The following is a 25679-nucleotide window of genomic DNA, read 5'->3' on the forward strand; positions in this document are numbered from 1 at the left end:
AGGTAAGGCACTGTAGTTTTACCATAAGGGAAGCCACGTGAGGCCAGCCACGGACAGGTGGTACAGTGCTGACCTCGCCTAGCCACCTTGCAGTAAACACGACAGTGCCTTGCCTTCACCTAGGATTGTACAGCACGATAACTAGCACACATTTATTATCTCGCTTTGAAAGAAAAGAAAAGAAAACACCTTTGACAAAGGGCATGGCTACACTGGAAACTTCAAAGCACTGTCATGGGAGCACTCCCTCGGCAGCGCTTTGAAGTGCGAGTGCGGTCGTGCGTGAGCGCTGGGAGAGAGCTCTCCCAGTGCTCCTGGTAATCCGCCTCCACGAGGGGATTAGCTCCGAGCACTTGGAGTGCAGATCCCAGCGCTGGGAGCCTGTTTACACTAGCGCTTTAAAGCGCTCTGACTTGCTGCGCTCAGGGGGGGTGATTTTTCACACCCCTGAGCCAGCAAGTTAGAGCGGTATAAAATGTAAGTGTAGCCAAGCCCAAAGCCTAAGAGCTCTGCTACATCCTTCCCTTTGCATCAGTACTGAGCACAATGCCGCTGCATGGCAAAAGGAGGTGCTGTGGCTTCTGGAGGTGCTGTCTTTCAAGTGAGACATAAAACCAAGGCACTGACCATTTGTGGAATTTAGAGATTCTGGGCGCACTTTTTGTAAAAGTCAGGGTGCTAACCCTGTTGTCCAATTCCATTATGCCTCCCTACATTCCTGTTGCCGTCTCACATTATGCCAAGCAGTGGAAATTGTTGTAATGTTGCTGAGTGCTGTTTATCAGCTGCTGTGTCCTACAGTGCTATAGGGTTTGGTGTTTTATTATTCTTCTGAAGGACTTGGGCAAGTGTTCCTCTTTAGGATGGTCAGCCCTTGTAGTACTAGCAGAAGCTAGCCTTTTCCCCATTCCCTTCTTCCCTTCTCTCTCCAAAGCTCTGCTGCTACACATAGGAGTTTGGAAGCATTTAACAGGTAACACACTGTTCCCCTCCCCTGCCATATCACAGGTAGATGGGAAAGGGTTTCCTGTCTCACACTTTCTAGAGCAGAAATTAGATTTTCTCATTCATAAGAGGCCCGTAGGATTGCTGCCTTCTCCTCCTTCCCTTTATTTCATCAGCCCCCATTCTGCCCTTCCTGTCCCCCAAGAATGTATATCATTACGTTCAGATAATAAATTTAAAAAAAAATCACAAGGATTTCTGCCCCTGCTCTGTGAAGCTGTTATTCATTATGTCATTTTTATCTTCAGAAACAGCAGCATAGACGAAGAGATTGAGAATCCTTACTGGAGTGTCCGAGAACTGGTGCAGCAGTATGAGGGACAGCAGAGCGTGCCCTCAGAGTCTTGCTCCTCCAGGTAACAGACATGCCCACTGCAGAGATGTGTCCCCTCACAGCCTGGCAGAGTCTGTCTCCTGCCCACCCCACATCTGGCCTCCTTGCAGCACAGCCCCCTGCCTACCCTATAGATGTGCTCCCCTCACAGCCCAGTCTCTGACTAGTTTTAGGAATAAGAAAAATTTCATACACTGAGATTTCCCAGTTGAGCTGGAACATGAAACACCAGCTATCAGTGAGTGACATTTCATTGACTCCCTTGATCTTGCAGACTCTCCCACAGGTAAGATTTGTCTCATCCACGAGACAGTATGGCGAGGTGGTGTGAGCACAAGGCTAGGAGGTGGGAACTCCTGAACTGTAATTCTGGCTCAGTGAGAACAGAGGGAATAGGAGTAGGAAACATCAAACCAGACGGTTTGCTGGGAGATTGAGAGAAGCTGAGAGGATGAATCACAATGGTTCCTTCGGGGCTTGGAATCTATGACTCTGTGAATGAGACTGAGGTTATCGCTACAATACAGTTTACATTGGAGTTATGATGCTTAGGGGTTTGAATAAGTCACCCCCCAAGTGATGTAAATGATGTCAACCTCCGCGCCGGCATAGATCGCGCGGGAGAGCTTCTCTGCCGACATAGCCACCACTTCTCGCGGCGGATGGAGTAATTCAGTGGATGGGAGAGCTCGCTCCCCTCGGCATAGCGTTGCTGCAGCAGAGCAGCTGCGCGGCTGTAAGCTCTGTAGTGAAGCCACTGCTTGAGAGTAGTGGAGGAGCAGAATGATCCCAAGGCTGAAGAGACGGGAACTCTGCTCCAGCAAATGACCGAGGAGCCATCCAGGCCTGTGAGGGAAGAAGGGGACACAGCAACCAGTGCAAGAGGAATGGATATTCTACAAGCTGATACCATCTATTCCTGGGGGAATTCTGCACCACTGCATGTGCACAGAATTCGTGTCCCCCACAGGTTTCTTTGCTTCCCTGCAGAAAAGTGACTTTCTGACAGGGAAGCAAAGGGAAGCTGCAAGAGCAGTCATGCACCCCTCCCTAGCAGCGCAGGTACATCGTTTCAGGCACCTGGAGCAGTCAGCGGAGAGGTAAATCACCACAGGGCTGGGGATATCCCAGCCGGTGGCTCCTACCTTCTGCCAGGATCAGCTGCTAGTCCTGGCTGAGCTGGAGGCGGGAAAGGATGGGGTTTCCTCTTCCCCTGGAAGGAGTGGCTGGGGCTGTGTCAGACCCCCAGAAACCTCCCCCAGCTGCAGGAAGCTCAGCATCCTCCCCTGTTTCCTGCCCCTATCACTCCTCAGCTGTGGCAGGAGGGGTCACTGTACGAGGAGCTGCTCCCCTATCCGCCCAGTTCCCATGCATCCAGACCTCCCATATCCAGACTCCCCCGCCAAACCTCACCCCGTACACCCAGAACCCCCCTCCATACCTGAACCCCATCCCACTGAACCTCAACCCCTGCATCCGGAGCCCCCCTGCAACCAAACCCCCTGCCTCCAGACCCCCACCTCTGCACCCAAACAACCCCGCACTAAGCTCCCTGCACTAAAACCCCCACCCTGATGAGTCCCACCCTCCTGTGTCCCCCTGAGCTCCCACATCCAAACCCCCACCCCACTGATCCCCAACTAAGTTCACCCAGACCCCCCTGAAGTCCCACTCCCCCAGCACTCAGACCCTCTGGCTGAGCCCCAACCACCTTCACCTGGAAGCCTCTAGATCCTGCCTGGTTGAGCCTACCTACCCCACACCAGGCCCATCTGACATAGAGGGGCAGGGCCTCAGGGTATTTCTGGGGCAGGCCCAGCCCTTGTGCTGTGTCAGGGTTGAGTGCAGCCTCACCATTGAGTCCATGTCCCAGGCGAGGGGAGGGGCCGCAGGGTGATGTCCCACCTTCATGCAGCCAGTGGCCTATGCTCCCACTGCCATGCTGGAGCCTCCGCATTTATTTATTGACAAATAAAACTTGCAGAATTTTGCACAATTTTAAAATATTATGTGCAGAATTTTTTATTTTTGCCGCAGAATTTCCTCAGGAGTAATTTGTGTAAGAGACATGAAGGAGAAATGAGCTGAGACTTCCAAACCAAGCAAGCCTGATGCCCTACACCCAGACCTCAGGGCAGGGGAAGTGGGGATTTCAGCAGCAGGCTCAGTTTCAGGAATGTGTTATTTTGTGATTCAGACCCAGAGTCTCTGAAGTGGACGCCGCAGCTGTTCCCACTGTTGTTGTGCCCTCATCCATCACCTTTAACTGCTTTTAGCTGTATAGTTATTTCATTATCCAGCCATCCCCCAACTCCCATGGACCTTCATGTTCAATCAAGTTCAGTGTTTAACTGATTTCTGAAAAATCCCCTGTATCCTGCTGTAGAACATTAAAGTCAGTGTTTACCCCCATCTATACAGCAGGAGTTTTTGCCATTGAAAGTGGGACTTGGATCTTGAGAAATACACCCTTCCTGCTATACCTGCAGCTTTGGCTGGGGACTCGCTAGATCTCACGAGCTAAGCAAAGTTGAGCTGAGGCAACACTTGACTGAGAGGTCTCTAAGGAAAGGGGTTTTGCAGGAAGTGGTATTGGTTAGAACTACAACATGTTTTACCTGGGGCTGAACACACATGAAGGCTGAAGTGTGTGCCACTCACAGAAGTGAGCCTCAGCAGCAAGTGCTGGGAGAACACATCCCTTTGGTTCCTCACATGCTCCACTGACTCCCAGTTGCTCCAGAGCAGATGTCAAAGCCCTAGTCCTAGTCTATGGAGCCCTTAATAGAATGGGACCTGGCTGTGTCAGAGACCCACTCATCCGTAGGCCAGGACCTTCTATGGCAGCTACACTGCACAGAGACAAGGTAGCCAATGAGGAGCTGTACTTTGCAAAGTGCTTTGGTTTTTTTCACAGTTCACCAAGTGTAAGATGATATTTATTATTATTGCTGACAGAAAGTGATGTCACTGAGTAGCTTGTATATTATATAAAACCAGCAAATATTTTCCTGAACAATCTCTATGATCATAAGAGGGAATTTTACAGAACTGAAGATAAAACCATAAAATTAATTGTGCTGCTTTTGAACTAAAATCATTACTTTGTTAATAAAATGTTTGTTTGGAACTTTTGAAATTATGTTGGAATAGAATAACAGGGGGTGCTATGGATCACTACTGAGGTGCATCAGCTGATCTACTTGGGGTCCCGTGGCTGGAATAGCAGGTGCTGCTGTGCATCAAGTTTGGGGTGCGACTGATCTGTTTGGAGGGGCCAGGGCTGGAATGGCAGAGGGTGCTGTGGATCAGGTTTGGGGTGCATTGGCTAATCTTTTTTTGGGGCAGAGCTGGAATGGCAGGGGTTGCTGTGGATCAGGTTTGGGGTGCATTGGCTGATCTTTTTCGGGGGCAGAGCTGGAATGGCAGGGGGTGCTGTGGACCAGGTTTGGGGTGCATTGGCTGATGGGGGGCAGGGCTGGAATGGTAGAGTGTATATCAGTTCAGCATTGAGCGGCATTGGCACAGTCCGTACCTCCGAAAGTAAGACTCTTCTCATTGGTTACTGTCTTTAATAATCACTTTTCTCTGGTTGAGTTAAAGATCTCTAAACTGCCCAGCACTCTTTTGGGTTCTGTTTTCTCCGTCTTGCTCCCTCCTTGCTGTGCAGTTGGATCAGTGGCAGAGGGAGCCCAAAGATTTTACGTTACCTGGTGTGTATATTTCCTAGAGTTCTACTAATCATGCACTACTGGGATGCAGACAGAGTTACTGACAGCTCCACAGGAAATGATCAGAGACTGTATCAAGCTGGAGCTAAAATGCTTTTTAATTGAAGCTGGGAATGTGCTCTGATGTGTAATTAGATTTCAGTCATAACGTCTTGAGAATGGAATATTCTTTGTCCATTACTGTGGATTTGTTCCCTGGCTTTGTACATTCAAAGACATTGGACAGAGACTGTGCTATGTGCATCAGCATTGAGAAACAAGAGACAGGCTGAGAGGGAGTTAGGGGGCAGGGTTCTGTCAGTGTTGTCAAAGGATAAAACCACATAGCTTTTGAGGGCTGCAAAGGAGAGCAAACATGGAAATACTATTGAGTTTTGCATGCAAGGGCCCCCTGGGGAACAGATCCAGGCTGAGGGCTGTTTTGTGTATCCTCCAGCAGTGCCAGAAATAGAACTTGTTCTATGTGTTCAAGAGGGGGGGAGCAGATTATGGCTATTGTAGAAAAGGGCATCTGATGCCGCTAGCCAAAGGCACAGCGATTGCAGACACAGAGGTTGGCTGTTTAATTGCAACAGTAACTGCCAAGTGAGGAAGGATTTATTCCTATCAAGCCTCATCAGAAGTCGGGAGGATGTTGTTCCTGTGATAAGACACCAGGCAGAGGCTAGTGCCTTAGGAGAGAAAAATTGACAGTAGCCAAACTTTGTATGTTTCATTTAGAATTGCAGATCTATGAGAAAAGGGTGTTAGATAATAGGCATGGTGCAGACTTAGCTATGTGTGAACATTTAGTAGGAAGTTTCATGTTGGCCTGGTATTGTTGCGGGTTTATGAATCACCTCAAGAGATATTAGTATTCTGTTACTGGAGCTCGGGGCCCTACTGTCATGAGTCTTGACTCTTATGACCCATTTCTGCCTTTTCTGATTCTCTCAGGTCCTGCATCCCACCTGAGGCAGGGGGCAAGTCCCCTGTTCTGCTCCTTCACCCAGTAAGCTACCACCATGAGGGATTGTGTGTGTCCATGAAGGATTTTGCATTGCTTAATTTACATGAGGGTTTCTAGGAGCCATCACATATGCCCTAGAACCCAGTGGGGCTGTTTGATTTAAAAAAAAAAAGAGAGATGGAATAGAGAACCTGTTAAACTCATTAGCAATTAATCCCCACATTGAGGAGCCCACAACGAGGAGCAAGGGATGTACTTGTTACCCCTACCTCTTGGCCATCCTCCCATATACATCTTCCCCCTTGGCCCCTCCTCCCAATTTACCCTCCTGCTCCTTACGGTCACTTAAGATGATACCCTTCCTCACAACTCTGTGAATAGTCTTGTTAACTTCAGTAGGACTTCACATGGAGTAAGGTGCTACTCAGTGTGAATCTGCCATGTGGCCTATAGTCAGGATTCTATTTTGTTGAGAATAAGCTCTGCCTGCATTCATTCCCGAGCAAATTTGAGTATAGGCAGCATTATCTAGAACATGGAGACTGGTTGTCAGGATTCCTGGGTTCTCTTTTGGGTCTGGAAGGGTATGTGGTCAACTAGTTAAATCTGGGGACTGAGCCTCATGAGATCAGAATTCTTTTTCTGCCTGTGACACTGACTCACTGTGTGACCTTGGACAACTCATTTCGCCTCTTCATGTCCATTTCCCCATCTCTAAACAAGAGAATGATTCTGACTTGCCTCACAAGGGGTGTGTGGCTGAACTCATCCATGTTTGTAAAGCACTTTGAGATCCTCAAGGGGAAGGTGTTAGAGACAGGCAGAACATTATTGTTGTTATCAGTCTGTCTTCCTTGTACTCATTCTGACACTGAATGTCACCCCATCTCATCTTATTGCTCTGTGACATGCTGCATATTTATACCCTGGGGCTCTTCATTGTCAGTCTCTTTAGTTTTAAAATAAATTATTTTGAAAAATGTGAGCAATCTCAGAAGAAGCAAGGAGAAGCCTGCATTCCTGACTGCAGGTGACATCTCCTGGGATGTGGTGGCACCAGTCTCCTGGATGGAAACTCCAGAGGAAAATAAGATGCTCGCTTTCTCTTCCCTATTTGGAGAAGGGACTAAGCCAGTTGGAGCATGGGATCCCCAGAGTTGCCTGGCAAGAGCAAACCACATTTCTTATTAGCGAACTGACTATATTTTTGTAATCACAACATTACCCCCTCCCATCCCATTGCACAATTCCAGTGCAGTGTCCCAGCCTAATACCGGCACATTTCTGGATTTCATAGAATCATAAACTTTAAGGTCAGAAGGGACCATTATGATCATCTAGTCTGACCTCCTGCACAATGTAGGCCACGGAATCTCACCCACCAACTCCTGTAACAACCCCCTAACTTATGTCTGAGCTATTGAAGTCCTCAAATTGTGGTTTAAAGACTTCAAGGTGCAGAGAATCCTCCAACAAGTGACCCATGCCCCACGCTGCAGAGGAAGGCGAAAACTGCCCAGGGCCTCTGCCAATCTGCCCTGGGGAAAAATTCCTTCCCAACCCCAAATATGGCAATCAGCTAAACCCTGAACATGTGGGCAAGACTCACCAGACAGACACCCAGGAAAGAATTCTCTGTAGTAACTCAGATCCCACCCCATCTAACATCCTATCACAGGCCATTGGGCTATCTACCGCTAGTAGTCGAAGATCAATTAATTGCCAAAATTAGGCTATCCCATCATATCATCTACTCCATAAACTTATCAAGCTTTGTCTTGAAGCCAGATATGTAATTTGCCCCCACTGCTTCCCTTGGGAAGGCTATTCCAGAACTTCATTCCTCTGATGGTTAGAAACCTTTGTCTAATTTCAAGTCTAAACTTCCTGGTGGCCAGTTTATATCCATTTGTTCTTGTGTCCACATTGGTACTGAGCTTAAGTAATTCCTCCCCCTCTCCGGTATTTATCCCTCTGATATATTTATAGAGCGCAATCCTATCTCCCCTCAACCTTCTTTTAGTTAGGCTAAACAAGCCAAGCTCCTTGAGTCTCCTTTCATAAGACAAGTTTTCCATTCCTCAGATCATCCTAGTAGCCCTTCTCTGTACCTGTTCCAGTTTGAATTCATCCTTCTTAAACATGGGAGACCAGAACTGCACACAATATTCCAGATGAGGTCTCACCGGTGCCTTGTATAACAGTCCTAACACCTCCTTATCTCTACTGGAAATACCTTGCTTGATGCATCCCAAGACCGCATTAGCTTTTTTGATGGCCATATCACATTGGCGGCTCATAGTCATCCCCTGATCGACCAGTACTCCGAGGTCCTTCTCCTCCTCTGTTACTTCCAAGTAATGCATTCCCAGTTTATAACAGAAATTCTTGTTATTAATCCCTAAATGCATGACCTTGCACTTTTCACTGTTAAATTTCATCCTATTACTATTACTCCAGTTTACAAGGTCATCCAGATCTTCCTGTATGATATCCTGGTCCTTCTCTGTATTGGCAATACCTCCCAGCTTTGTGTCATCCACAAACTTTATTAGCACATTTATTTGCTATGGGGCACACACATGTTCTTGATATCAGAATTTCCAGGAAGGAATGTTCTGATAAGAAGAGACAACAGAAATTATTCATGGGAAACTTGCCAAAATGCTTCCCTTCCCTTTCCCACCCCTCTCCTTCCCTCCCCCCAACCTTCCCTCCCCCACCCTGAGCTAGACATCTTCTCAGAGAATAGACTCTGCGTTGCACAGTGTGACAGCCAGAGGGAGAGGGAGCTGGAGATAGCGAGGAAGGAAGCTACTCATAGGACTGGGAAACGCTGCACACTGCTTAGAGGCTGGTGGAGCAAAGAACCTACTCTTAACAGAGCACTTTTCCCTCACTGAATCCTGGGTCTCTGTAGCAGGAGCTGTATAGCTGAAGTAGGCACAATGGGATGAGAAACGCAACTTGCAATCCAGACCGAGATTCTCGTGATGAAAACAACCAGGGCATATGGTGGACCAAAATGCAGCAGCAGAATCAAAACCTGGACTGCAGAATACTCTGACTCTGTAATCAAATCTGTGTCTGTGTGGGCTGCCGATTTATCACTAAACATCTCCTTGCAAAGACCCTGAACCTTTTTGCTGTGAGTCTCTCGGCTCACGCGGGGGAGTCCGACCGGCAAATATTTCTTCGTTAGTTTGACAGGAATTGGCATCCCCGGCACCGAATTCCAAGCCTGTGAATGGACAAGGCATGTCTGCAGCCAGGACCTGCGGATTCCTGAGGCTCCACGGGAAACCGACTCTGTGAGGCGAAAGGTTAAAGTGGGATCATGGGAGGGAAGCAGGTCAAATGGTGAGCGATTGTTGTCATTGTCATTTGGAACAGCAGGGTCGGGGTGTTTATTAAAATCTCCAGGGAATTCAGGCTTGTTACTGAAACTGTTTCCCTAAGCCCTGATTGCGTGCAAGACCCCAAAGCATTGACAATCCAGGAATTCAACTAGGCAAGGATTTTAGCTAAGAAACCAAGCAATGCTAGAAGGAATAATGCAGAGTGTTTTCCTGTGACATAAATCCTGCCTCAATTGATTTAATTTCCCAGCACTCATTTCTGCGTGCTTCAGTGATGAATAGTTATGTATCCTTTTAAATAAGAAATCAAATTTGAATGCGTCTTTGGATATCTCTCACTCGAATAATTTTGGGAATTGATATGAAAAACCATGGGAATTTGGCCAGCTTTAACCAGTTGGCAGAATGATAAATAGGGGTGACCTTTGGCCTGTGCTGCTGCTTCAGGAGCAATCTCCGTGCATGTAAATGTGTTCCTGCTCAAATGGCCATGTTTCTCTCATGTGCAGGGAAACTGCCTGGAGATGGAGCTGTGTCTGTAAGAAAACCTAAAGGATTCTATTAAAATCCTGTTGTAGATGTGGTGTGAAATATCTGATCCTGTCTCAGTTGCGTTAACCCCCAAATCTATCACAAAACATTCACTTTGGGCAGGGGATCTAGTTCTGAAAAGAGCAGATTGGGGAGAAATGTTACTTTCCTGTGCTGTGTCCTGCTCACTGCCACATGGCCTACACGTCCCATATCCTGCACCTCCCTAGAGCACCCTCTGCCACATGTGCCTTTTCCCTTCTGGTCCTCTAGATTGATCTTTCCCCTGTATGCCTAGGTAGCCTTCTTCATGTGTACCAAATGTTGATTTTGTTTTCTTGGCCTGCTTCCTAATGGTGTTACTGCTTGTGGGGGGGACAAACCACAAATACACCTCTCAATGATCATATAGGGCTGATGGCTCCCCAGGGGTCTGAGGTGAACATGCGCAGAGGGAACGTTAGTGTCTGCACCTTAAAGGAAGGCAAATCCCATGCAATATTCCTGGGCGGGTAGGTCAGTCAGTCTGTCTGTATGATTTTCTGAGTATCTGCACTGATTTAAAGTTTGATCATTTGTCTTTAATAATTGATTATTTCCTCAGAACACAAACAACCCATTGCTGGGCCCCTGGGCAATGATTTCAGTTTTAAACACCATCTGTTAGGGAGCACTGCATTGGGATTCAAACTTTCTTTAAGGTAAATCTTTGGGCACACCCAACAACCTTTAGCAAATCTGCACGCTGTGGGTATGTCTATACTGCAAAATAAAACCTGCACTGCCTAGTCTCAGAGCCTGGGTCAATTGATTTGGGCTTGCAGGGCTCAGGCTGTGGGGCTAAAAATAGCACTGGGCCCTGGACTCTGAAACCTGGTGAGGGTCTTGGAGTCCAGGCTCCAGCCCGAGCGGGAATGTCTACACTGCAATTTTTAGCCCTGCAGCTGAACCCCGTGAGCCTGAGTCAATTAATCTGGGCTCTGAGGGTACAGCTCCACTGTGATAAAAGACCGTAGCACAGAGCCATGGTTGGCCCAGGTCAGCTGACTTAGTTTCACGGGGCTTGGGCTGCAGAGCTATAAAATTACAGTGTAGATATTGGTGCTTGGGCTGGAACCCTGGCTCTGGGAACCCAGGTGTGGGGAGGGTCCCAGAGCAAGGGCTCCAGCCCGACCCTGACTGTCTACACTGCAGTTTTATAACCCTGCAGCCCAAATGCCACAAGCTTGAGTCAGCCGACTTGCTCCAGCTGCAGGTCTTTTATTGCAGTGTGGCTATACCCGAGGCTGTGGGTGTTCCTTTGCAGTGTAGACATACACTGTATAAGCAACAGGGTCTGAGCAAACACTGCTGCTACTTTTTGTATCTAGTCCAGAATGGTTACACTCTCTTCTCTTAGTGACTCACACTCATTTGTTCTTTTACTGCAGTGGAAGCTGACTTAGTTGAATCATTTAAAACTAGATTAGTCAAAGGCCTGGAAAATAGACTAGGAACAATCTCTTGTGGGTGGCTCCCGGGAGTGGACTAGATGGAAGCTGCTAAAAGGTCATTTCCTCTCTAATTTCTAAAATTCTCTGATTTTATTAGAGAGATGTGTATGTTCCTGAGCTGGGGGACCTATATCAGAAGTGCTGGGAAGATTGGGAAGGCAAGCTGTAGAAGTGCATTTTATTTCTCTAAATCTATTCTGTTACTTTCATCATGTTTTCTTTTTATTCTCTCTGGCTTTTGTGTCTGTCTTGAGGAGAATGAAACATTAACTCCTCCTTGCACTTGCAAGGATTAGTTCCTGGAGACTTTGGGGGCACATTAAATGGATCACTGAGCTTTGGATGCCTTTGCTGTTGTCCCGGTGATGGATTTGGGAAGAATGTCTGAAAGAGCTTGAGAGTCTGCACCTCACAACCAGCTGAGATTGTTGTAGAAATACATAGCTGCTTTCAAGAAGCTTTCTTATTTAAAGCAAGATCATGTGTTGGTGTCTCTGTGTTCTCGAGGGCTCCTTAGCATGCGAGTTCTAGGTTAGTTCCCCATATAGTAATTGTCCCTTTAAATAGGTGAGAAACCAAGAGAGCTGGGATACTGTGAATGACTTTTGGTAGCAGTTTGCAACTGTAGGCTAAGCCTTGCAATACATTATGTTGTAAGCAGAACTGCAGACTGAAGGATAGTCTAGAATTAGCTCCTTGACTTTGGGATCTGTGTTAATCCTGCGGTGGTTGTCTCTCCTATTTACATCTTTTTAAGCTACAGGAAAAGTGAAAAGACTAATTACTTCTGCAGCACTTCAGTCAGCTACTGGCCTGAAAAGTTACAGGCACTGTCTGGCCTGCTAATGAATTCATTGGCATGTGGGCAGCGCTCAGTGTAACCAGACTTCTTGCATATTCGCTTTTTATTTTAGACAGAGATGAAGCTGCTCTTTTCCCCCTGCTGTGTTTGCAGCTCACACTGGAAATAATTGTATCTCCTCTTCTCCTCTGCAGTCTCACATCACCCAGTCCCATACACAGCACAAAGAGCGAGTCCATTGCAACCCAGTCGGAGGAGAAAGCAGGCTTTGTGATCATCCGAGCTGAAGAAACAGAAACCAAAACAGGTAGAGCACAGATGATGTATTTCATCTTTCCCACTACGAGGATTTCCCACGTGAGAGCTATGGCAGAGACTTGCTGGATGGATTCCCAGAGACCATATGAGTGTAGAATTTTGTGAGCTGGTACATCAGTTCGTAGAAAATTAAATCCCCGAACTCACTGTTTAGTAGTGCTAAGGTTGTGCCATTGTTTGGCAAAGTCCAGGAGACTCACTAGCATGCTTTGAAAATGAAAAGCCTTGGAGAATGGATGGAGTTCAGTGTCATTTATTAGTTACAGAATAGGGTGGAAGCTTTGTCCTTACTTTAAGCTGTTGTGAAGGAAAGTCCCGTCTCACAGAAAGATTTAATCTGTTTGAACTTTGAGGCTGGAGCTGAGCCTGTGTAGTGGGGTTCTGGATTTATGCTACAGGTGCACAAAACCACCTGATTCACTTGCAGTGGCACTTTGCAGGGCTGGGGATTATTGCCTGGTTTTACTGGCACATCACTTACTTTTTACTAGGACCCCTCCCCACCCCTCCCACCGGTGACCCTGATTTTTGTTTCATTTCAAGTGAGCAAAAGGAATTAGCCAAAATGTCCTGCTGCTGGGTTAGTTCCTGTTTAAAATTTATTAACAGTCCACAGAGTGCAAAGGAAAGGGTTTTGATGAAGTTTCTGACATCATTTTCCTCTCAGGAACATAGTGTAGAAACAGTGCTTTCAGATCAGCTTCCATCCCCTGGCTGAGTGACAGGGAATCGCTCTAGGAATTGCTTTGTCACCCCAGCCAATGAAGCCCCCTCTTTACTATTCTTTAGTCTACAATATTTGATTGTAAAATATTTTTGAGGTTGAAATATTTGGTGGGCTGTAATATTTCACTAGTGTTTTCAACATCAGCGTGCCCATCTACCTTTTGCACAGGGGAATATCTTTGTCACTTGGCTAGAGACTGTAGCTGCCTGCAAGGATCAGTCACACCTCTGGTTAATTGTGTGATGTGCCCCACTAGGATGTTTATCCCCAAGTTTAGCATCACACCTTGGGTACAATGTCTAAATCCCTGCAGACTCCAGAGCTGTGGCATTAGCCAGCCAGACCGTCTTGTCTTATGGAGATTACAAAAGGTTTCAGGGTTTATAAAATATTTTAATGTTCTTCTCTTTAAAAAGATTCCATTGAGCTCTTGATCTAAAATCAAGGCCAGTGATGAGCAGAAGTGATGATACTGAATATGAATGCAAAAAGTAAGAAAAGCAAGGACAGGCATTTTGGGATCAGGCTTTGATTCAGATGTTTATTAATCTGTAAAACATGGGCTAATAGCTTTCTGAAATTTGCTTTAATTCTTGCTCAGATATTTTTGGGGACATGTAGCAGGAGACTAGTGCCTAGGTACCACAGCAATGAATCATAGAATCATAGAATATCAGGGTTGGAAGGGACCCCAGAAGGTCATCTAGTCCAACCCCCTGCTCAAAGCAGGACCAATTCCCAGTTAAATCATCCCAGCCAGGGCTTTGTCAAGCCTGACCTTAAAAACCTCTAAGGAAGGAGATTCTACCACCTCCCTAGGTAACGCATTCCAGTGTTTCACCACCCTCTTAGTGAAAAAGTTTTTCCTAATATCCAATCTAAACCTCCCCCACTGCAACTTGAGACCATTACTCCTCGTTCTGTCATCTGCTACCATTGAGAACAGTCTAGAGCCATCCTCTTTGGAACCCCCTTTCAGGTAGTTGAAAGCAGCTATCAAATCCCCCCTCATTCTTCTCTTCTGCAGGCTAAACAATCCCAGCTCCCTCAGCCTCTCCTCATAACTCATGTGTTCCAGTCCCCTAATCATTTTTGTTGCCCTTCGCTGGACTCTCTCCAATTTATCCACATCCTTCTTGTAGTGTGGGGCCCAAAACTGGACACAGTACTCCAGATGAGGCCTCACCAATGTCGAATAGAGGGGAACGATCACGTCCCTCGATCTGCTCGCTATGCCCCTACTTATACATCCCAAAATGCCATTGGCCTTCTTGGCAACAAGGGCACACTGCTGACTCATATCCAGCTTCTCGTCCACTGTCACCCCTAGGTCCTTTTCCGCAGAACTGCTGCCTAGCCATTCGGTCCCTAGTCTGTAGCTGTGCATTGGGTTCTTCCGTCCTAAGTGCAGGACCCTGCACTTATCCTTATTGAACCTCATCAGATTCCTTTTGGCCCAATCTTCCAATTGGTCTAGGTCCTTCTGTATCCTATCCCTCCCCTCCAGCGTATCTACCACTCCTCCCAGTTTAGTATCATCCGCAAATTTGCTGAGAGTGCAATCCACACCATCCTCCAGATCATTTACGAAGATATTGAATAAAACCGGCCCCAGGACCGACCCTTGGGGCACTCCACTTGATACCGGCTGCCAACTAGACATGGAGCCATTGATCACTACCCGTTGAGCCCGACAATCTAGCCAGCTTTCTACCCACCTTATAGTGCATTCATCCAGCCCATACTTCCTTAACTTGCTGACAAGAATACTATGGGAGACCGTGTCAAAAGCTTTGCTAAAGTCAAGAAACAATACATCCACTGCTTTCCCTTCATCCACAGAACCAGTAATCTCATCATAAAAGGCGATTAGATTAGTCAGGCATGACCTTCCCTTGGTGAATCCATGCTGGCTGTTTCTGATCACTTTCCTCTCATGCAAGTGCTTCAGGATTGATTCTTTGAGGACCTGCTCCATGATTTTTCCAGGGACTGAGGTGAGGCTGACTGGCCTGTAGTTCCCAGGATCTTCCTTCTTCCCTTTTTTAAAGATTGGCACTACATTAGCCTTTTTCCAGTCATCCGGGACTTCCCCGGTTCGCCACGAGTTTTCAAAGATAATGGCCAGTGGCTCTGCAATCACAGCCGCCAATTCCTTCAGCACTCTCGGATGCAACTCGTCCGGCCCCATGGACTTGCGCACGTCCAGCTTTTCTAAATAGTCCCTAACCGCCTCTATCTCCACAGAGGGCTGGCCATCTGTTCCACATTTTGTGATGCCCAGCGCAGCAGTCTGGGAGCTGACCTTGTTAGTGAAAACAGAGGCAAAAAAAGCATTGAGTACATTAGCTTTTTCCACATCCTCTGTCACTAGGTTGCCTCCCTCATTCAGTAAGGGGCCCACACATTCCTTGGCTTTCTTCTTGTTGCCAACATACCTGAAGAAACCCTTCTTGTTACTCTTGACATCTCTGGCTAGCTGCAGCTCCAGGTGCGATTTGGCCCTCCTGATAACATTCCTACATGCCCGAGCAATATTTTTATACTCTTCCCTGGTCATATGTCCAACCTTCCACTTCTTGTAAGCTTCTTTTTTATGTTTAAGATCCGCTAGGATTTCACCATTAAGCCAAGCTGGTCGCCTGCCATATTTACTATTCTTTCGACTCATCGGGATGGTTTGTCCCTGTAACCTCAACAGGGATTCCTTGAAATACAGTAGATAGATAAGGCAGGAATAATGAACTGACTCGTTACAAATGTCTCTGTAGGAAAAGGTTTCACACAGCAAATTACTGTGGACCCAATTGTGCCAACCTTATGCAGAATAGGAACTGGCTCCCCAAGTAGCCCCATGAATTTCATGGAGTAAATTACTATTCAGCATGAGTAAGTTTGACAGAACCAGGCCTTGAATAAATTGGTAAACAGGGTTCTGCCTGGAAAACCTTGGCTTATTCAGGAATGGGACACAGAAGCTCATAGTGAATGTGTCTTGCGTGCATTTCACTCCCCGAGCACAGCAACTGGAGCGAGACATTCATTCAGTTAAAAGCAGCAAAGAGTCCTGTGGCACCTTGTAGACTAACAGACGTATTGGATCATAAGCTTTCGTGGGTGAATACCCACTTCGTCAGATGCATGCATCTGATGAAGTGGGTATTCACCCACGAAAGCTTACGCTCCGAAGTGAGTATTCACCCACGAAAGCTTACGCTCCGAAGTGGGTATTCACCCACGAAAGCTTACGCTCCAATATGTCTGTTAGTCTACAAAGTACCACAGGACTCTTTGGCGCTTTTGCAGATCCAGACTAACACGGCTACCCCTCTGATTCAGTTAAAAGTGGCATGCACTCCCTGCCAGCACCTATAATGCTTCAGTATGTGGAGCAAAACCTGCCAGGGCTTCAAGAATTCTGGCTTTGCCTAACAGGGTTTTCACCCATGGCTTAACAACCAGTTGCGGAGTCTCTTAATAGCAAGAGATACCGAAACAATGGAAAATCTTGATCACAAGTGTTTAGGGCCTCATCTAAAGCTCATTAAAGTCAGTGTAGTCTTTACATTGACTTTAGTGGGGTTTAGATCAGTCCATTAGTGCTTATTGGAGTAGCCAGGGAGGGGGTGCCTCCTGCAACACTGAGAGATCCCCCCTTCCCATTCCTCTTCATCCTTTCCTTTAGCTCCAACAGTGAGCTATGAATACCCTCACCCCCATACACTGCATCCTCCTCTCCAACTTCCCTAGAACTCTCTAACACCAGGAGACCTTGTACATCAGTGCTAATGAAAATCAAGGATTCAGGTCACCTTTCGCTCACAGGTATGCACACACAGGGAAGGTAATGTTTCTTTTGCAGGGTGAATGAAGCATAAATCCCCAAGTTGGGGGAAGATGGTTCACCCTAGCTGTTACCTTGACACCAGCTGGAAGAGATTCCAGTTCCTGCCACTGAGAACCAAGTGCAGAGAGCTGGAGACCTCTGTATGTTGTGCCTTGCTTTCCAGAACTCCTCTGTTGTTGTTCATCTGTATTTCATGTAGCTTTTTTGATGGGGGAAGGGATAGCTCAGTGGTTTGAGCATTGGCCTGCTAAAGCCAGGGTTGTGAGTTCAATCCTTGAGGGGGCTATTTAGGGATTGGGGCAAAAATTGGGGATTGGTCCTGCTTTGAGCAGGGGGTTGGACTAGATGATATTCTATGATTTTTTCTCTTGCAGAAGAGACAGACTCTCCATTTCTCCCAGAGTGGCAGGCCAGGAGCCCTGGGACATACCTAGAGACCTCCTGGGAGGATCAGCTGCTGGAACAACAAGACCATTTAGAAAAGGAAATGGAGGAAGCAAAGAAGATGATTTCAGGCCTGCAGGTATTCACTTTGCTTTTCAGCCAGCGTTCTCTTATCTTCCCTTCATACTCTTATTTCCCTTTGAGCTCTAGCTAAGAGAGAGACTACTCTTGTGGCCTGGGACTCAGGAAATCTGGGTTCAGTTCCAGGCTCTGCCACAGACTCCTTGGATAACCTTGGGCAAATTACTTAATCCCTCAATGTGGTCATCTGTTGTATAATAATCCTTCCCTAGGATTATTATACAACCGCATGGGGGGTTGTAAGGATAATATGCTGATGGGGGTAGGGAAGTACCTTGATAGACCACAGAAAGGACTCATCACAGCAGTTGAAGATGTTGCTCCTTAAGCCTGATGCTAATCGTGCTGGGCTCTTGCACTCTCCACTTCTTGCCCCAGCCCTAGTGTGGATTTTCTTTTTCTTATCTTCATTGGCTTGTGCTTTGTTGCAGTCCATCTTTCCCTCTTTTCAGGACTTTTGAATCAGGTGATAGGAAGCAAAGAATGGCCTTTCCAAGTTTCCCAGGCTATCTCTTCTGTGGGGAAGATGTGACGAGAGGCTGGTATGAGGGGTGGAAGAGGCTGAGACAGTGCATGGAAGTATGTTTATTGCTGGTGCAAGGATGCAGGCTTTATTCATGTCCAGTGCATGCCCTTATAGGGGCTGACTGTGCATACAGTAATGAAGAGACTTCAGTCTAATGAGCGCCATCGTTGGTTATAGTAATGGTGACTGGGACAGACTGGGAAAGCGCAGAGGATACATTTTGAGCACCCAGAAAGGGATCTACTTCAGGGGGTGCTGACAAGTCTGGGCTTAGTAACTGATCATCTCCCTTGTCAATGTCTTTTGGTTACAGTCCAGTATTTCATTGGATTAATTAGGTGGGTGCCCTATACCCTGATTACATGGTAACACTTGAATGTGCTGTCACCATGAAAAACATGTATGTTACTACCCAAAGTAGCAAGATGCAACAGATTTTCCCCATGTGTTGGGACTCCCATTCCTTGCCAAGATGCTTGGCAGCCCACGGTTTTTGTTAGCAGCCAAGGCGAATAAAACAGGCTTTGTGTGATTTGTGATTGGAAGTAATGCAAAGAGACAAGGAATGTAGGAAAATCAGTAGAGATTCATAGAACTGATCAAGAGACATAAAGAATCAGATCTGTCTCCTTTTAGTAAGACTGGTTGGGCTGTAAAATTTGGCACTTTCCCTAATGACCATTTGAATCAATTTTCTCTATCGGACCTTTTTCTAGCTGCCCTGATCTAGTCCTTCCCTGACCAAATGACCCCTGCCTCTGTGCCTTTGTGTGACTCTGCTCACCGAGCAGACTCCCTGCTCCATATGGCAAAGACCCTGAACTCTCCCAGGAATACCCCTTTCTGTTTGTGCTGGGAACCGCACTTATTTTGAATTGTAAATATTTATGTACAAATAAACAAAGCCCCGCATTGTGTGAGCAGCACACAGGCATGCTCCCAGCTGACAATGGGCAAGGGACACAAAAGATTCCAAAAGAAAATAGATGGTTGGTGCAATCCACTTGCATAATGCGCTCTCTGGGAGCAGAGGAAGGCAGCACTGGGTAGACTGGCATTGCCCCCCCAAACACACCTCGGGAGCAAGGGAAGGCAGCTGGCATTGCTGCCCCCCTCACTCCTCAGAAGCAGGAGGAGGCAGCTGACACAGCTGTCCAAGAAATTGGAGTTGATTAATTGATTTTTCCTCCTTGCTCAATATTTAAAAGCCTCTGGACCACAAGGGTTTGATTGAAATTCTGAGGCCCTGTGCAGTTTTCAGTGTTTCTGTGTGACTCCTGCCTAGATGTCCTGCTGAGCAAACTTTGGGCCTGCTCTCAGATAAGCATTTCCCCAGGAGGATTTGCATTAAATGAATACAAATTGCTGTCTATTTGGCATTCAGCAAGGTTTGCATCTCTCCGGTGAGAAAATCTGACTCGACCATTCAGCCTTGGCATTTCTGGGTTCAAGATGGAACATCCCTGCAAATGAGATTTTTAATTGGCAGCAATGAGATTGGAGTAGAACTCAAATAGAAAACTATCTGAAAGGAAGGGATGCCACTGTCCTAGCATCCTCTGTGCTAACTCTCATCAGCCTCCCAGTTCTGCCTTGTATTACTAGTCTATCTACCTCTATGTTACTCTCCAGCATAAACTAATTGGCTCCTGAAACCTAGAAGCAGGAAAGACTAGGCGTAGATCTCCAGCTGGTGTAAATCAGGGTAGTGAGCTATGCTTATTTACATCTGCTGACTATCTGGCCACATTAGGTCCCCCCAACGCACTTCTTATACCCACAAGCCACTGCAGAATTGTTCCCTCTTCTTCAGGGCGCTGTCCAATTTAGTTTTAAAGTTCTCGTGGTCTTCCTTGTGCGCGGACACACAGGTTCACTTTGGGTAGGCTGAAAGGGTTAATCTTGTGCTCCTTCTGAATTCCTCCCTGTCTTCTCCACCCGCAGTGGTATTGCTTAAGATGCTTCAGATTTTCCTTCTGTCTCTGTGACGGAGGGTCTCCTCTCACCTTACAACTTGGGCCACAGTTCTGCAGACCTCTCTCCATCTCGCCCTGAGTGGTGCAGAATTCTAGGCTGCTCCTAAATATCCTGCTTCTGAGTCCCAGCAGTAAATGTGTGGCCCAGGTCAGTCTACACTAGGACAGTGACCTGTTGCTGGCAGTGGTCCCTCAAGTCTCTGTAGTGCATTCTGAAAGGGTATTGAAAACAGAGGTGTCGCAGTTACCCTCACATTTAAAGTGCTTTCAATACCAGCTCAGGGGAGATCTGCTGCTGAATGCCATTGTCAGCCATGGTTCCATTTCCTAGTGTGGACAGAGACTACTGAGCAGGTTTTAGGAGTGGGAAATATTCCTAACAAACACATCCAGGCTTTGCTGTACTTGTTCAATCAAGAGGTGCCCTCCTTCCAATATCTTTGAAATTAGAATGTCCATTGACTGAAAGACTAGCTTGTTTTTTAAATTAAATTTTTATTGATGCCCTGCATACGTTCCAAACTAGTCTGAAAAAAACCCCTCTTGCTGAAATCTCTGCCTGGCTTTCAGCTGCTTTCCTTCAGTTTTCGTATATGCTGTCTGTCTGTAAAGGGTGATTTTATGCAGCTCAGATTAAAACCCAGGGCAGACATTGCTCATAAAAAGGGCTGAGTTAATACCTTAGTTTGGTGCAGAATTTCCCTTCACCTTGACGGGAGATGTGTACGCCTGTCACCAACAGACTTCTCTGCTGGGGATCCTTTCATGGGGACATTCTGATGTCTAAAAAGAAAAGGAGTACTTGTGGCACCTTAGAGACTAACAAATTTATTTGAGCATTAGCTTTCGTGAGCTACCTGAATGCATCCGATGAAGTGAGCTGTAGCTCACGAAAGCTTACGCTCAAATAAATTTGTTAGTCTCTAAGGTTGCCACAAGTACTCCTTTTCTCTCTGCGAATACAGACTAACACGGCTGCTACTCTGAATTCTGATATCTGTTTGTTTCAAAACAAGCCCCCTTTTCTGTACAGTAAGAGGTCAGCAGAAATGATAGAGAGAATTGTTTAGAGGTTGTTTGGGTCTATATTGCTGTGAAATGCTCCTGGCTAAAGATGTGGAGATGGGATTGAGTTTCTCCTTATGGCTTTCCAAGAAATCACCTGATTGGGGATTCTTTTTGCCTTTGCTGTTGCCCAGGCATTGCTGCTCAATGGGTCATTACCTGAGGATGAGCAGGAGGGATCATTTGTCCTTTGTGAACATGGAGCCTGTCCAGAAGAGCAGCTGGTGAGCATGTTCTTTTCCCTTAAGATCTAGTTTTAGTTAACTTTGTGCACTGTTCAGCCAGAGGATGGGTAATAACTGCAGTGCATTTGCATTCAGGTCATAATCCGAAGTCGTCTGGACCAGAGCATGGACGAAAATCAGGATCTAAAGGTTAGAAGAGGACAGATAACAACAAAGAATGGTTATTGGGATTGGGATCTTGGGGGCTCCTTCTCTATGTGCACTAATATAGCTCTCTAATTTAAGCAGAGGGAGGGAATGTTGTTGCACACAGATGACTGGGAGTCAGCAGCTCTGCTGCTGTCATGCGATGCGAACTTGGTTAAGTCACTTCCCTATGCCTCAAGTTTTCTAATTTTTAAAATGGATTAATAATTTCCTCCCAAAGGGCCGTGAGAATGAATTTGGAAATTGCTTTGAGATTCTCACATGGGAGGTGCTTTATGAGTGTTGTTGTTATTACGCACGCATGAATAGTTTCATGATCATTTGTGTTGTAAGCTAGTGTAGGGTAGAATCTGGGGAACTGCCCCCTTTTCATCCAGTTTGCCTCTAAATAATGCTGTCAATGCTGCTCTCCTTTAAAAAAAAACACCAAACAATTATTTGAATTATGTCCAGCCCCGAATAGACTTCTCTGCACGTTCTCAAAGCTGGAGCCTTTCTCGAGAGATGCATATCGTGCTGCATTTAGAAACCTTTATCCAGGACAATTGTTAAATTTCTAGCCATGTTTGGGTGTAAACAAGCTTTCATGTGGAAGATAAAAGCAGCTTAGAAAAACCCTCCTGTCAAGCCTGTCTCTCTTGTGCTCTGCACTGAAGTTGGCAGTGGCCCAGCACTAATGCTGGAAGTAAAGTGCTCTGTATTGCTCCAAAGGTGTAGATTTGGGGGATTTGCAGACTTTATCTCTGCAATTTAATATAGAGTTTAGGAGAGCTATGGTTGCTCAGAAGGTGTTTTATGGAGAAAGAGTGATTTCTATTGCTGGGTTTGTAAACTCTTTAAAACGAGTCCTGGTCTGACATGTGTTTTGGTCTGTGGGAGGAGATGGGGTTTGTTTTATTCCAGAGGGTCTCCAGAGACCAGATGTTGGGAGGGATGGGGATATTTCTGGGATGACATGAAACTACCATTTAAACAAATTGTGTTGGGTTTACAGAAGGAGTTACTGAAATACAAACAAGAAGCACGAAACCTACAAGGAATAAAGGTGAGAAGAGAGAGAATTAATTAAATAGTTAACAGTAACCGCTGGGAGCCTATCAGAGGGGTCGGGGTGACATGATACCTCTCAGCTTACCCTGTTAGAGCAGGGAAGTGGCAGTCAGGGCTCATAGCTTTATAGATTCCAAGGCCAGAAGGGACCACTGGTAAGTGGAGACAATCCCTAAATTTGTCTAACTTCAGTTTCAATCCATTGGATTGTGGTATACCTTTCTCTGCTAGACTAAAGATCGCATTATTAAATATCTGTTCCCCATATAGATTTTTATAGACTGTAATCAGCTCACCCCTTAACTTTCTCTTTGTTAAACTAAATAGATTGAGTTCCTTCAATCTATCACTATAACGTATGTTTTCTAATCCTTAATCGTTCTTGTGGCTCTTCTCCTGGGTTCTGTTCCTGGCACTGGGAAGTGAATATGGTCAGAGCAGGGAACTGGGAGTTAGGACAGCTGGGTTCTATTCCTGACTCTTTCACAGTCTTTGTGACCTTAGCCAAATCACATTGCTTCTTTGGGCCTCAGTTTCCCAAAGGGATGGGTGGAACAAGGTATGTGTATGGTGGTTCTCATGGCCTGTTAGCCCTGTTATCCTGGGAATAAACACTTTAGTGTGGTGGATTGGTTTATTCCTAGCAGCAGAGAGGGAACCGTGGCATGTGCAGATGCCCTCCTTAGCTGGGGCAGTTGTTTGGTTGTTTGTGTTCCTGTTTGCCCAGCACCTCCCTCTGGAGTACGGGCATTTAACAATCTGCTCCTGAGCTCAAGGTATTTTTATAGCTGCCTGTCACACTGTGTTATGGAGGAAGCACACTGCTGTACAAGGTGGAGCTGTTTGCTTCACAGTAATATGAATGGAAAAGTGAAAGGGTGAGCCCTGATTCAGGCATGGATCCTGGCTCCCCAGAGACACGTTCAGAGAGGAGTTGCCCAACACTGATATGCCTCACTGGAAAGCTTGAATTTTTCACATCTGAGGCCTTGCTCCCTTGACTGATGTTTGCCTGTTTCTCCCCCATGGGTGGTGCAGGCAATAGACGGGCGACACTGGCTCTGTGCCACCAAAAAGAGCCTCCAGACATACAGCTGCTTCTCCCCATTGGGGAAGATTGGCCACCCCATGCCTGAGCAGGAACTTCAAACAGAAGTACAGACATTCCTCGGTGATTTTGACAGCTAGCTAAAGGCAGAGAATTCAGCAGCAGACAGAATCACAGTGTAAGGCCTGAGAGCTTGTTCAGGCAGATGCCTTCACATATCCTTCTGTGGGTGCCGGGGCTCACCCTTGTCCATGGGCCACAGTCTGGACATTCTGCATGTCTCTCTATTTCCCCTGGGCTTGTTGTCATTTTCACTGTGTTATCTATCTACTGTAGACCATCAGCTCCTCATGGCAGGACACCTGCCTACTCCATGCACACCAGTGGCACTGTGTTAACAATAATACGTGTATTTTCCCAGGATGCATTGCAGCAGAGGTTGGCTCAGCAGGAAGCTTCAGTTCTTCAGCTAAAGCAGGAGCTGCTGAGAGCAAATATGGACAAGGAGGAATTGCACAACCAGAATGTGAGTCATTTGTGCTGCTCACTCAGACAGTGTCGCAGGTATTGGGGAGGGTAGCTGGGGATTGCAGGGTCTGAGACTACAGGGCAGAGGGCCCAGCAGTTACAGTGTGGGGCTGGTGGGCACTGTGTGGGTCCGTGAGCCATGGGATAGATGGAGCGGTGATCACAGGGCTATTCAGAGGAAAAAGTGCAGTGCAAGCCTAGTGGCCTATAGTCAGACTCATTGGAATCTCCTGCTCCTCCCTCCACTTATGGGGGTCCCTCTTCTTCTCCCCCATCCTCCAAAGGCCCTCCTCATTGGTTGAAACAGAGGAAAACTTTGCTTTATATTTTCATTGTAACTGGGCTAAAACTGCAGTGTTCCCTTCATCTCTGTTCCACATGTTAAAGGCAAGAGACGTTTGGCAGATAGAGCATGTGTGTGTGTAGAATCAGCATTGAGGAGGCAGCAGTGGTGAAGGAGGAGTCAGCGCATTTGCCACATCCAGGGGAACAGCTTACTGCCCTGCATCTGTGCATGTAACTTCATTGCTGCTAACCTCAGGCTGTGTGACTCTGTGCACATACGCCCCACGGCAGCCTTTATCACACAAGGGTGAGGAGAGGACTGTGTCAGTGGATGCACTGGATCTTCTGAGATACAAACCTCCCTTTTGTTTCTGCAGATTGATCTGCAGAGGAAGGTTGAAGAGAGGAACAGACTTCTGGGAGAATACAAAGTAAGAGAATCTCCAAGCCCAGCCACATGGAGATTGGGAGAGCCCTGAAAACATTCTTCCTGTAGGGCTCCTGCCCTCTCTGTGCTTTGTGCTCTGTCACCCCCATGGATTGTCACTGTGAATAAATAGCAATAACAAAAGATCTCTGTGATGTCCTTTGGAATATGGCTGCTCAGGTTAAGAAGGACTGTGCTGTACTCCAGAGTGCTTTTCACAGTGGTCATTGGGTTACTTTGGCATCAGCCGTGTGCACTTGAGTGCACAATGCTCACCCACAAACCTACTGCTCATCACATCTGTGTCATTAAATTTTCCTCAGGGCCTTACGTGAATCCTGGGCCTGTTGTGCTGAGATCAGTTGTGCTGCTGGCCTCAGTGCTGAGCCTGTGGTGTGTCTGTAGCCCAGGGCAGTGGGGGCCTGACTGACCCTTCCAAACAAGGCCTTAAGGTACAGTTAGAACATGGGGTTTAAGGCAAATAGGCTGTGCCAGCTTTAACCCTTCCTGGCTCCTTAGGAAGGTGAAGGTGAGCCTTCATCACCTGCTCATACACTGATGCCCCCAATCCCTCTGGGTTGCAGAAGGAGCTGGGCCAGAAGGATCGGCACTTACAGCAGCACCAGACCAAGCTAGACGAAATGCTCCAACAGCTCTCCGAGGCCAGCTACCAGCAGGTACAGAGCCCACCAACATGCCCTGCTCTTGAGAAGCTGGTGCCAGCCTGGTCAGCTCTGTTCATACTGACTTGTCTGTTCCCT

At 46.7% G+C, this 25679-nt stretch overlaps 1 protein-coding gene across 3 annotated transcripts in view; it reads left to right on the plus strand.

The window, feature by feature from the left end:
- DIXDC1 (DIX domain containing 1) overlaps positions 1 to 25679 on the plus strand; it is a 60588-nt gene that overhangs the window by 23931 nt on the left and 10978 nt on the right. For 2 of the 3 annotated variants that reach the window (XM_073320857.2, XM_073320859.1), the window contains exons 5-13: positions 1254 to 1361; positions 12399 to 12511; positions 17471 to 17619; positions 21323 to 21412; positions 21509 to 21562; positions 22575 to 22625; positions 24100 to 24204; positions 24869 to 24922; positions 25503 to 25595. In XM_073320857.2, coding sequence (XP_073176958.1) covers positions 1254 to 1361; positions 12399 to 12511; positions 17471 to 17619; positions 21323 to 21412; positions 21509 to 21562; positions 22575 to 22625; positions 24100 to 24204; positions 24869 to 24922; positions 25503 to 25595 — 817 coding nt within the window. Of the gene's footprint in view, positions 1 to 1253; positions 1362 to 9258; positions 9380 to 12398; positions 12512 to 17470; positions 17620 to 21322; positions 21413 to 21508; positions 21563 to 22574; positions 22626 to 24099; positions 24205 to 24868; positions 24923 to 25502; positions 25596 to 25679 lie in introns of those variants that run through there. The other variant, XM_073320860.2, reaches the window with a different exon arrangement.

This window comes from Lepidochelys kempii, chromosome 22 (genome assembly GCF_965140285.1).
Source record: "Lepidochelys kempii isolate rLepKem1 chromosome 22, rLepKem1.hap1, whole genome shotgun sequence".
NCBI classification, from domain to species: Eukaryota; Metazoa; Chordata; order Testudines; family Cheloniidae; genus Lepidochelys; species Lepidochelys kempii.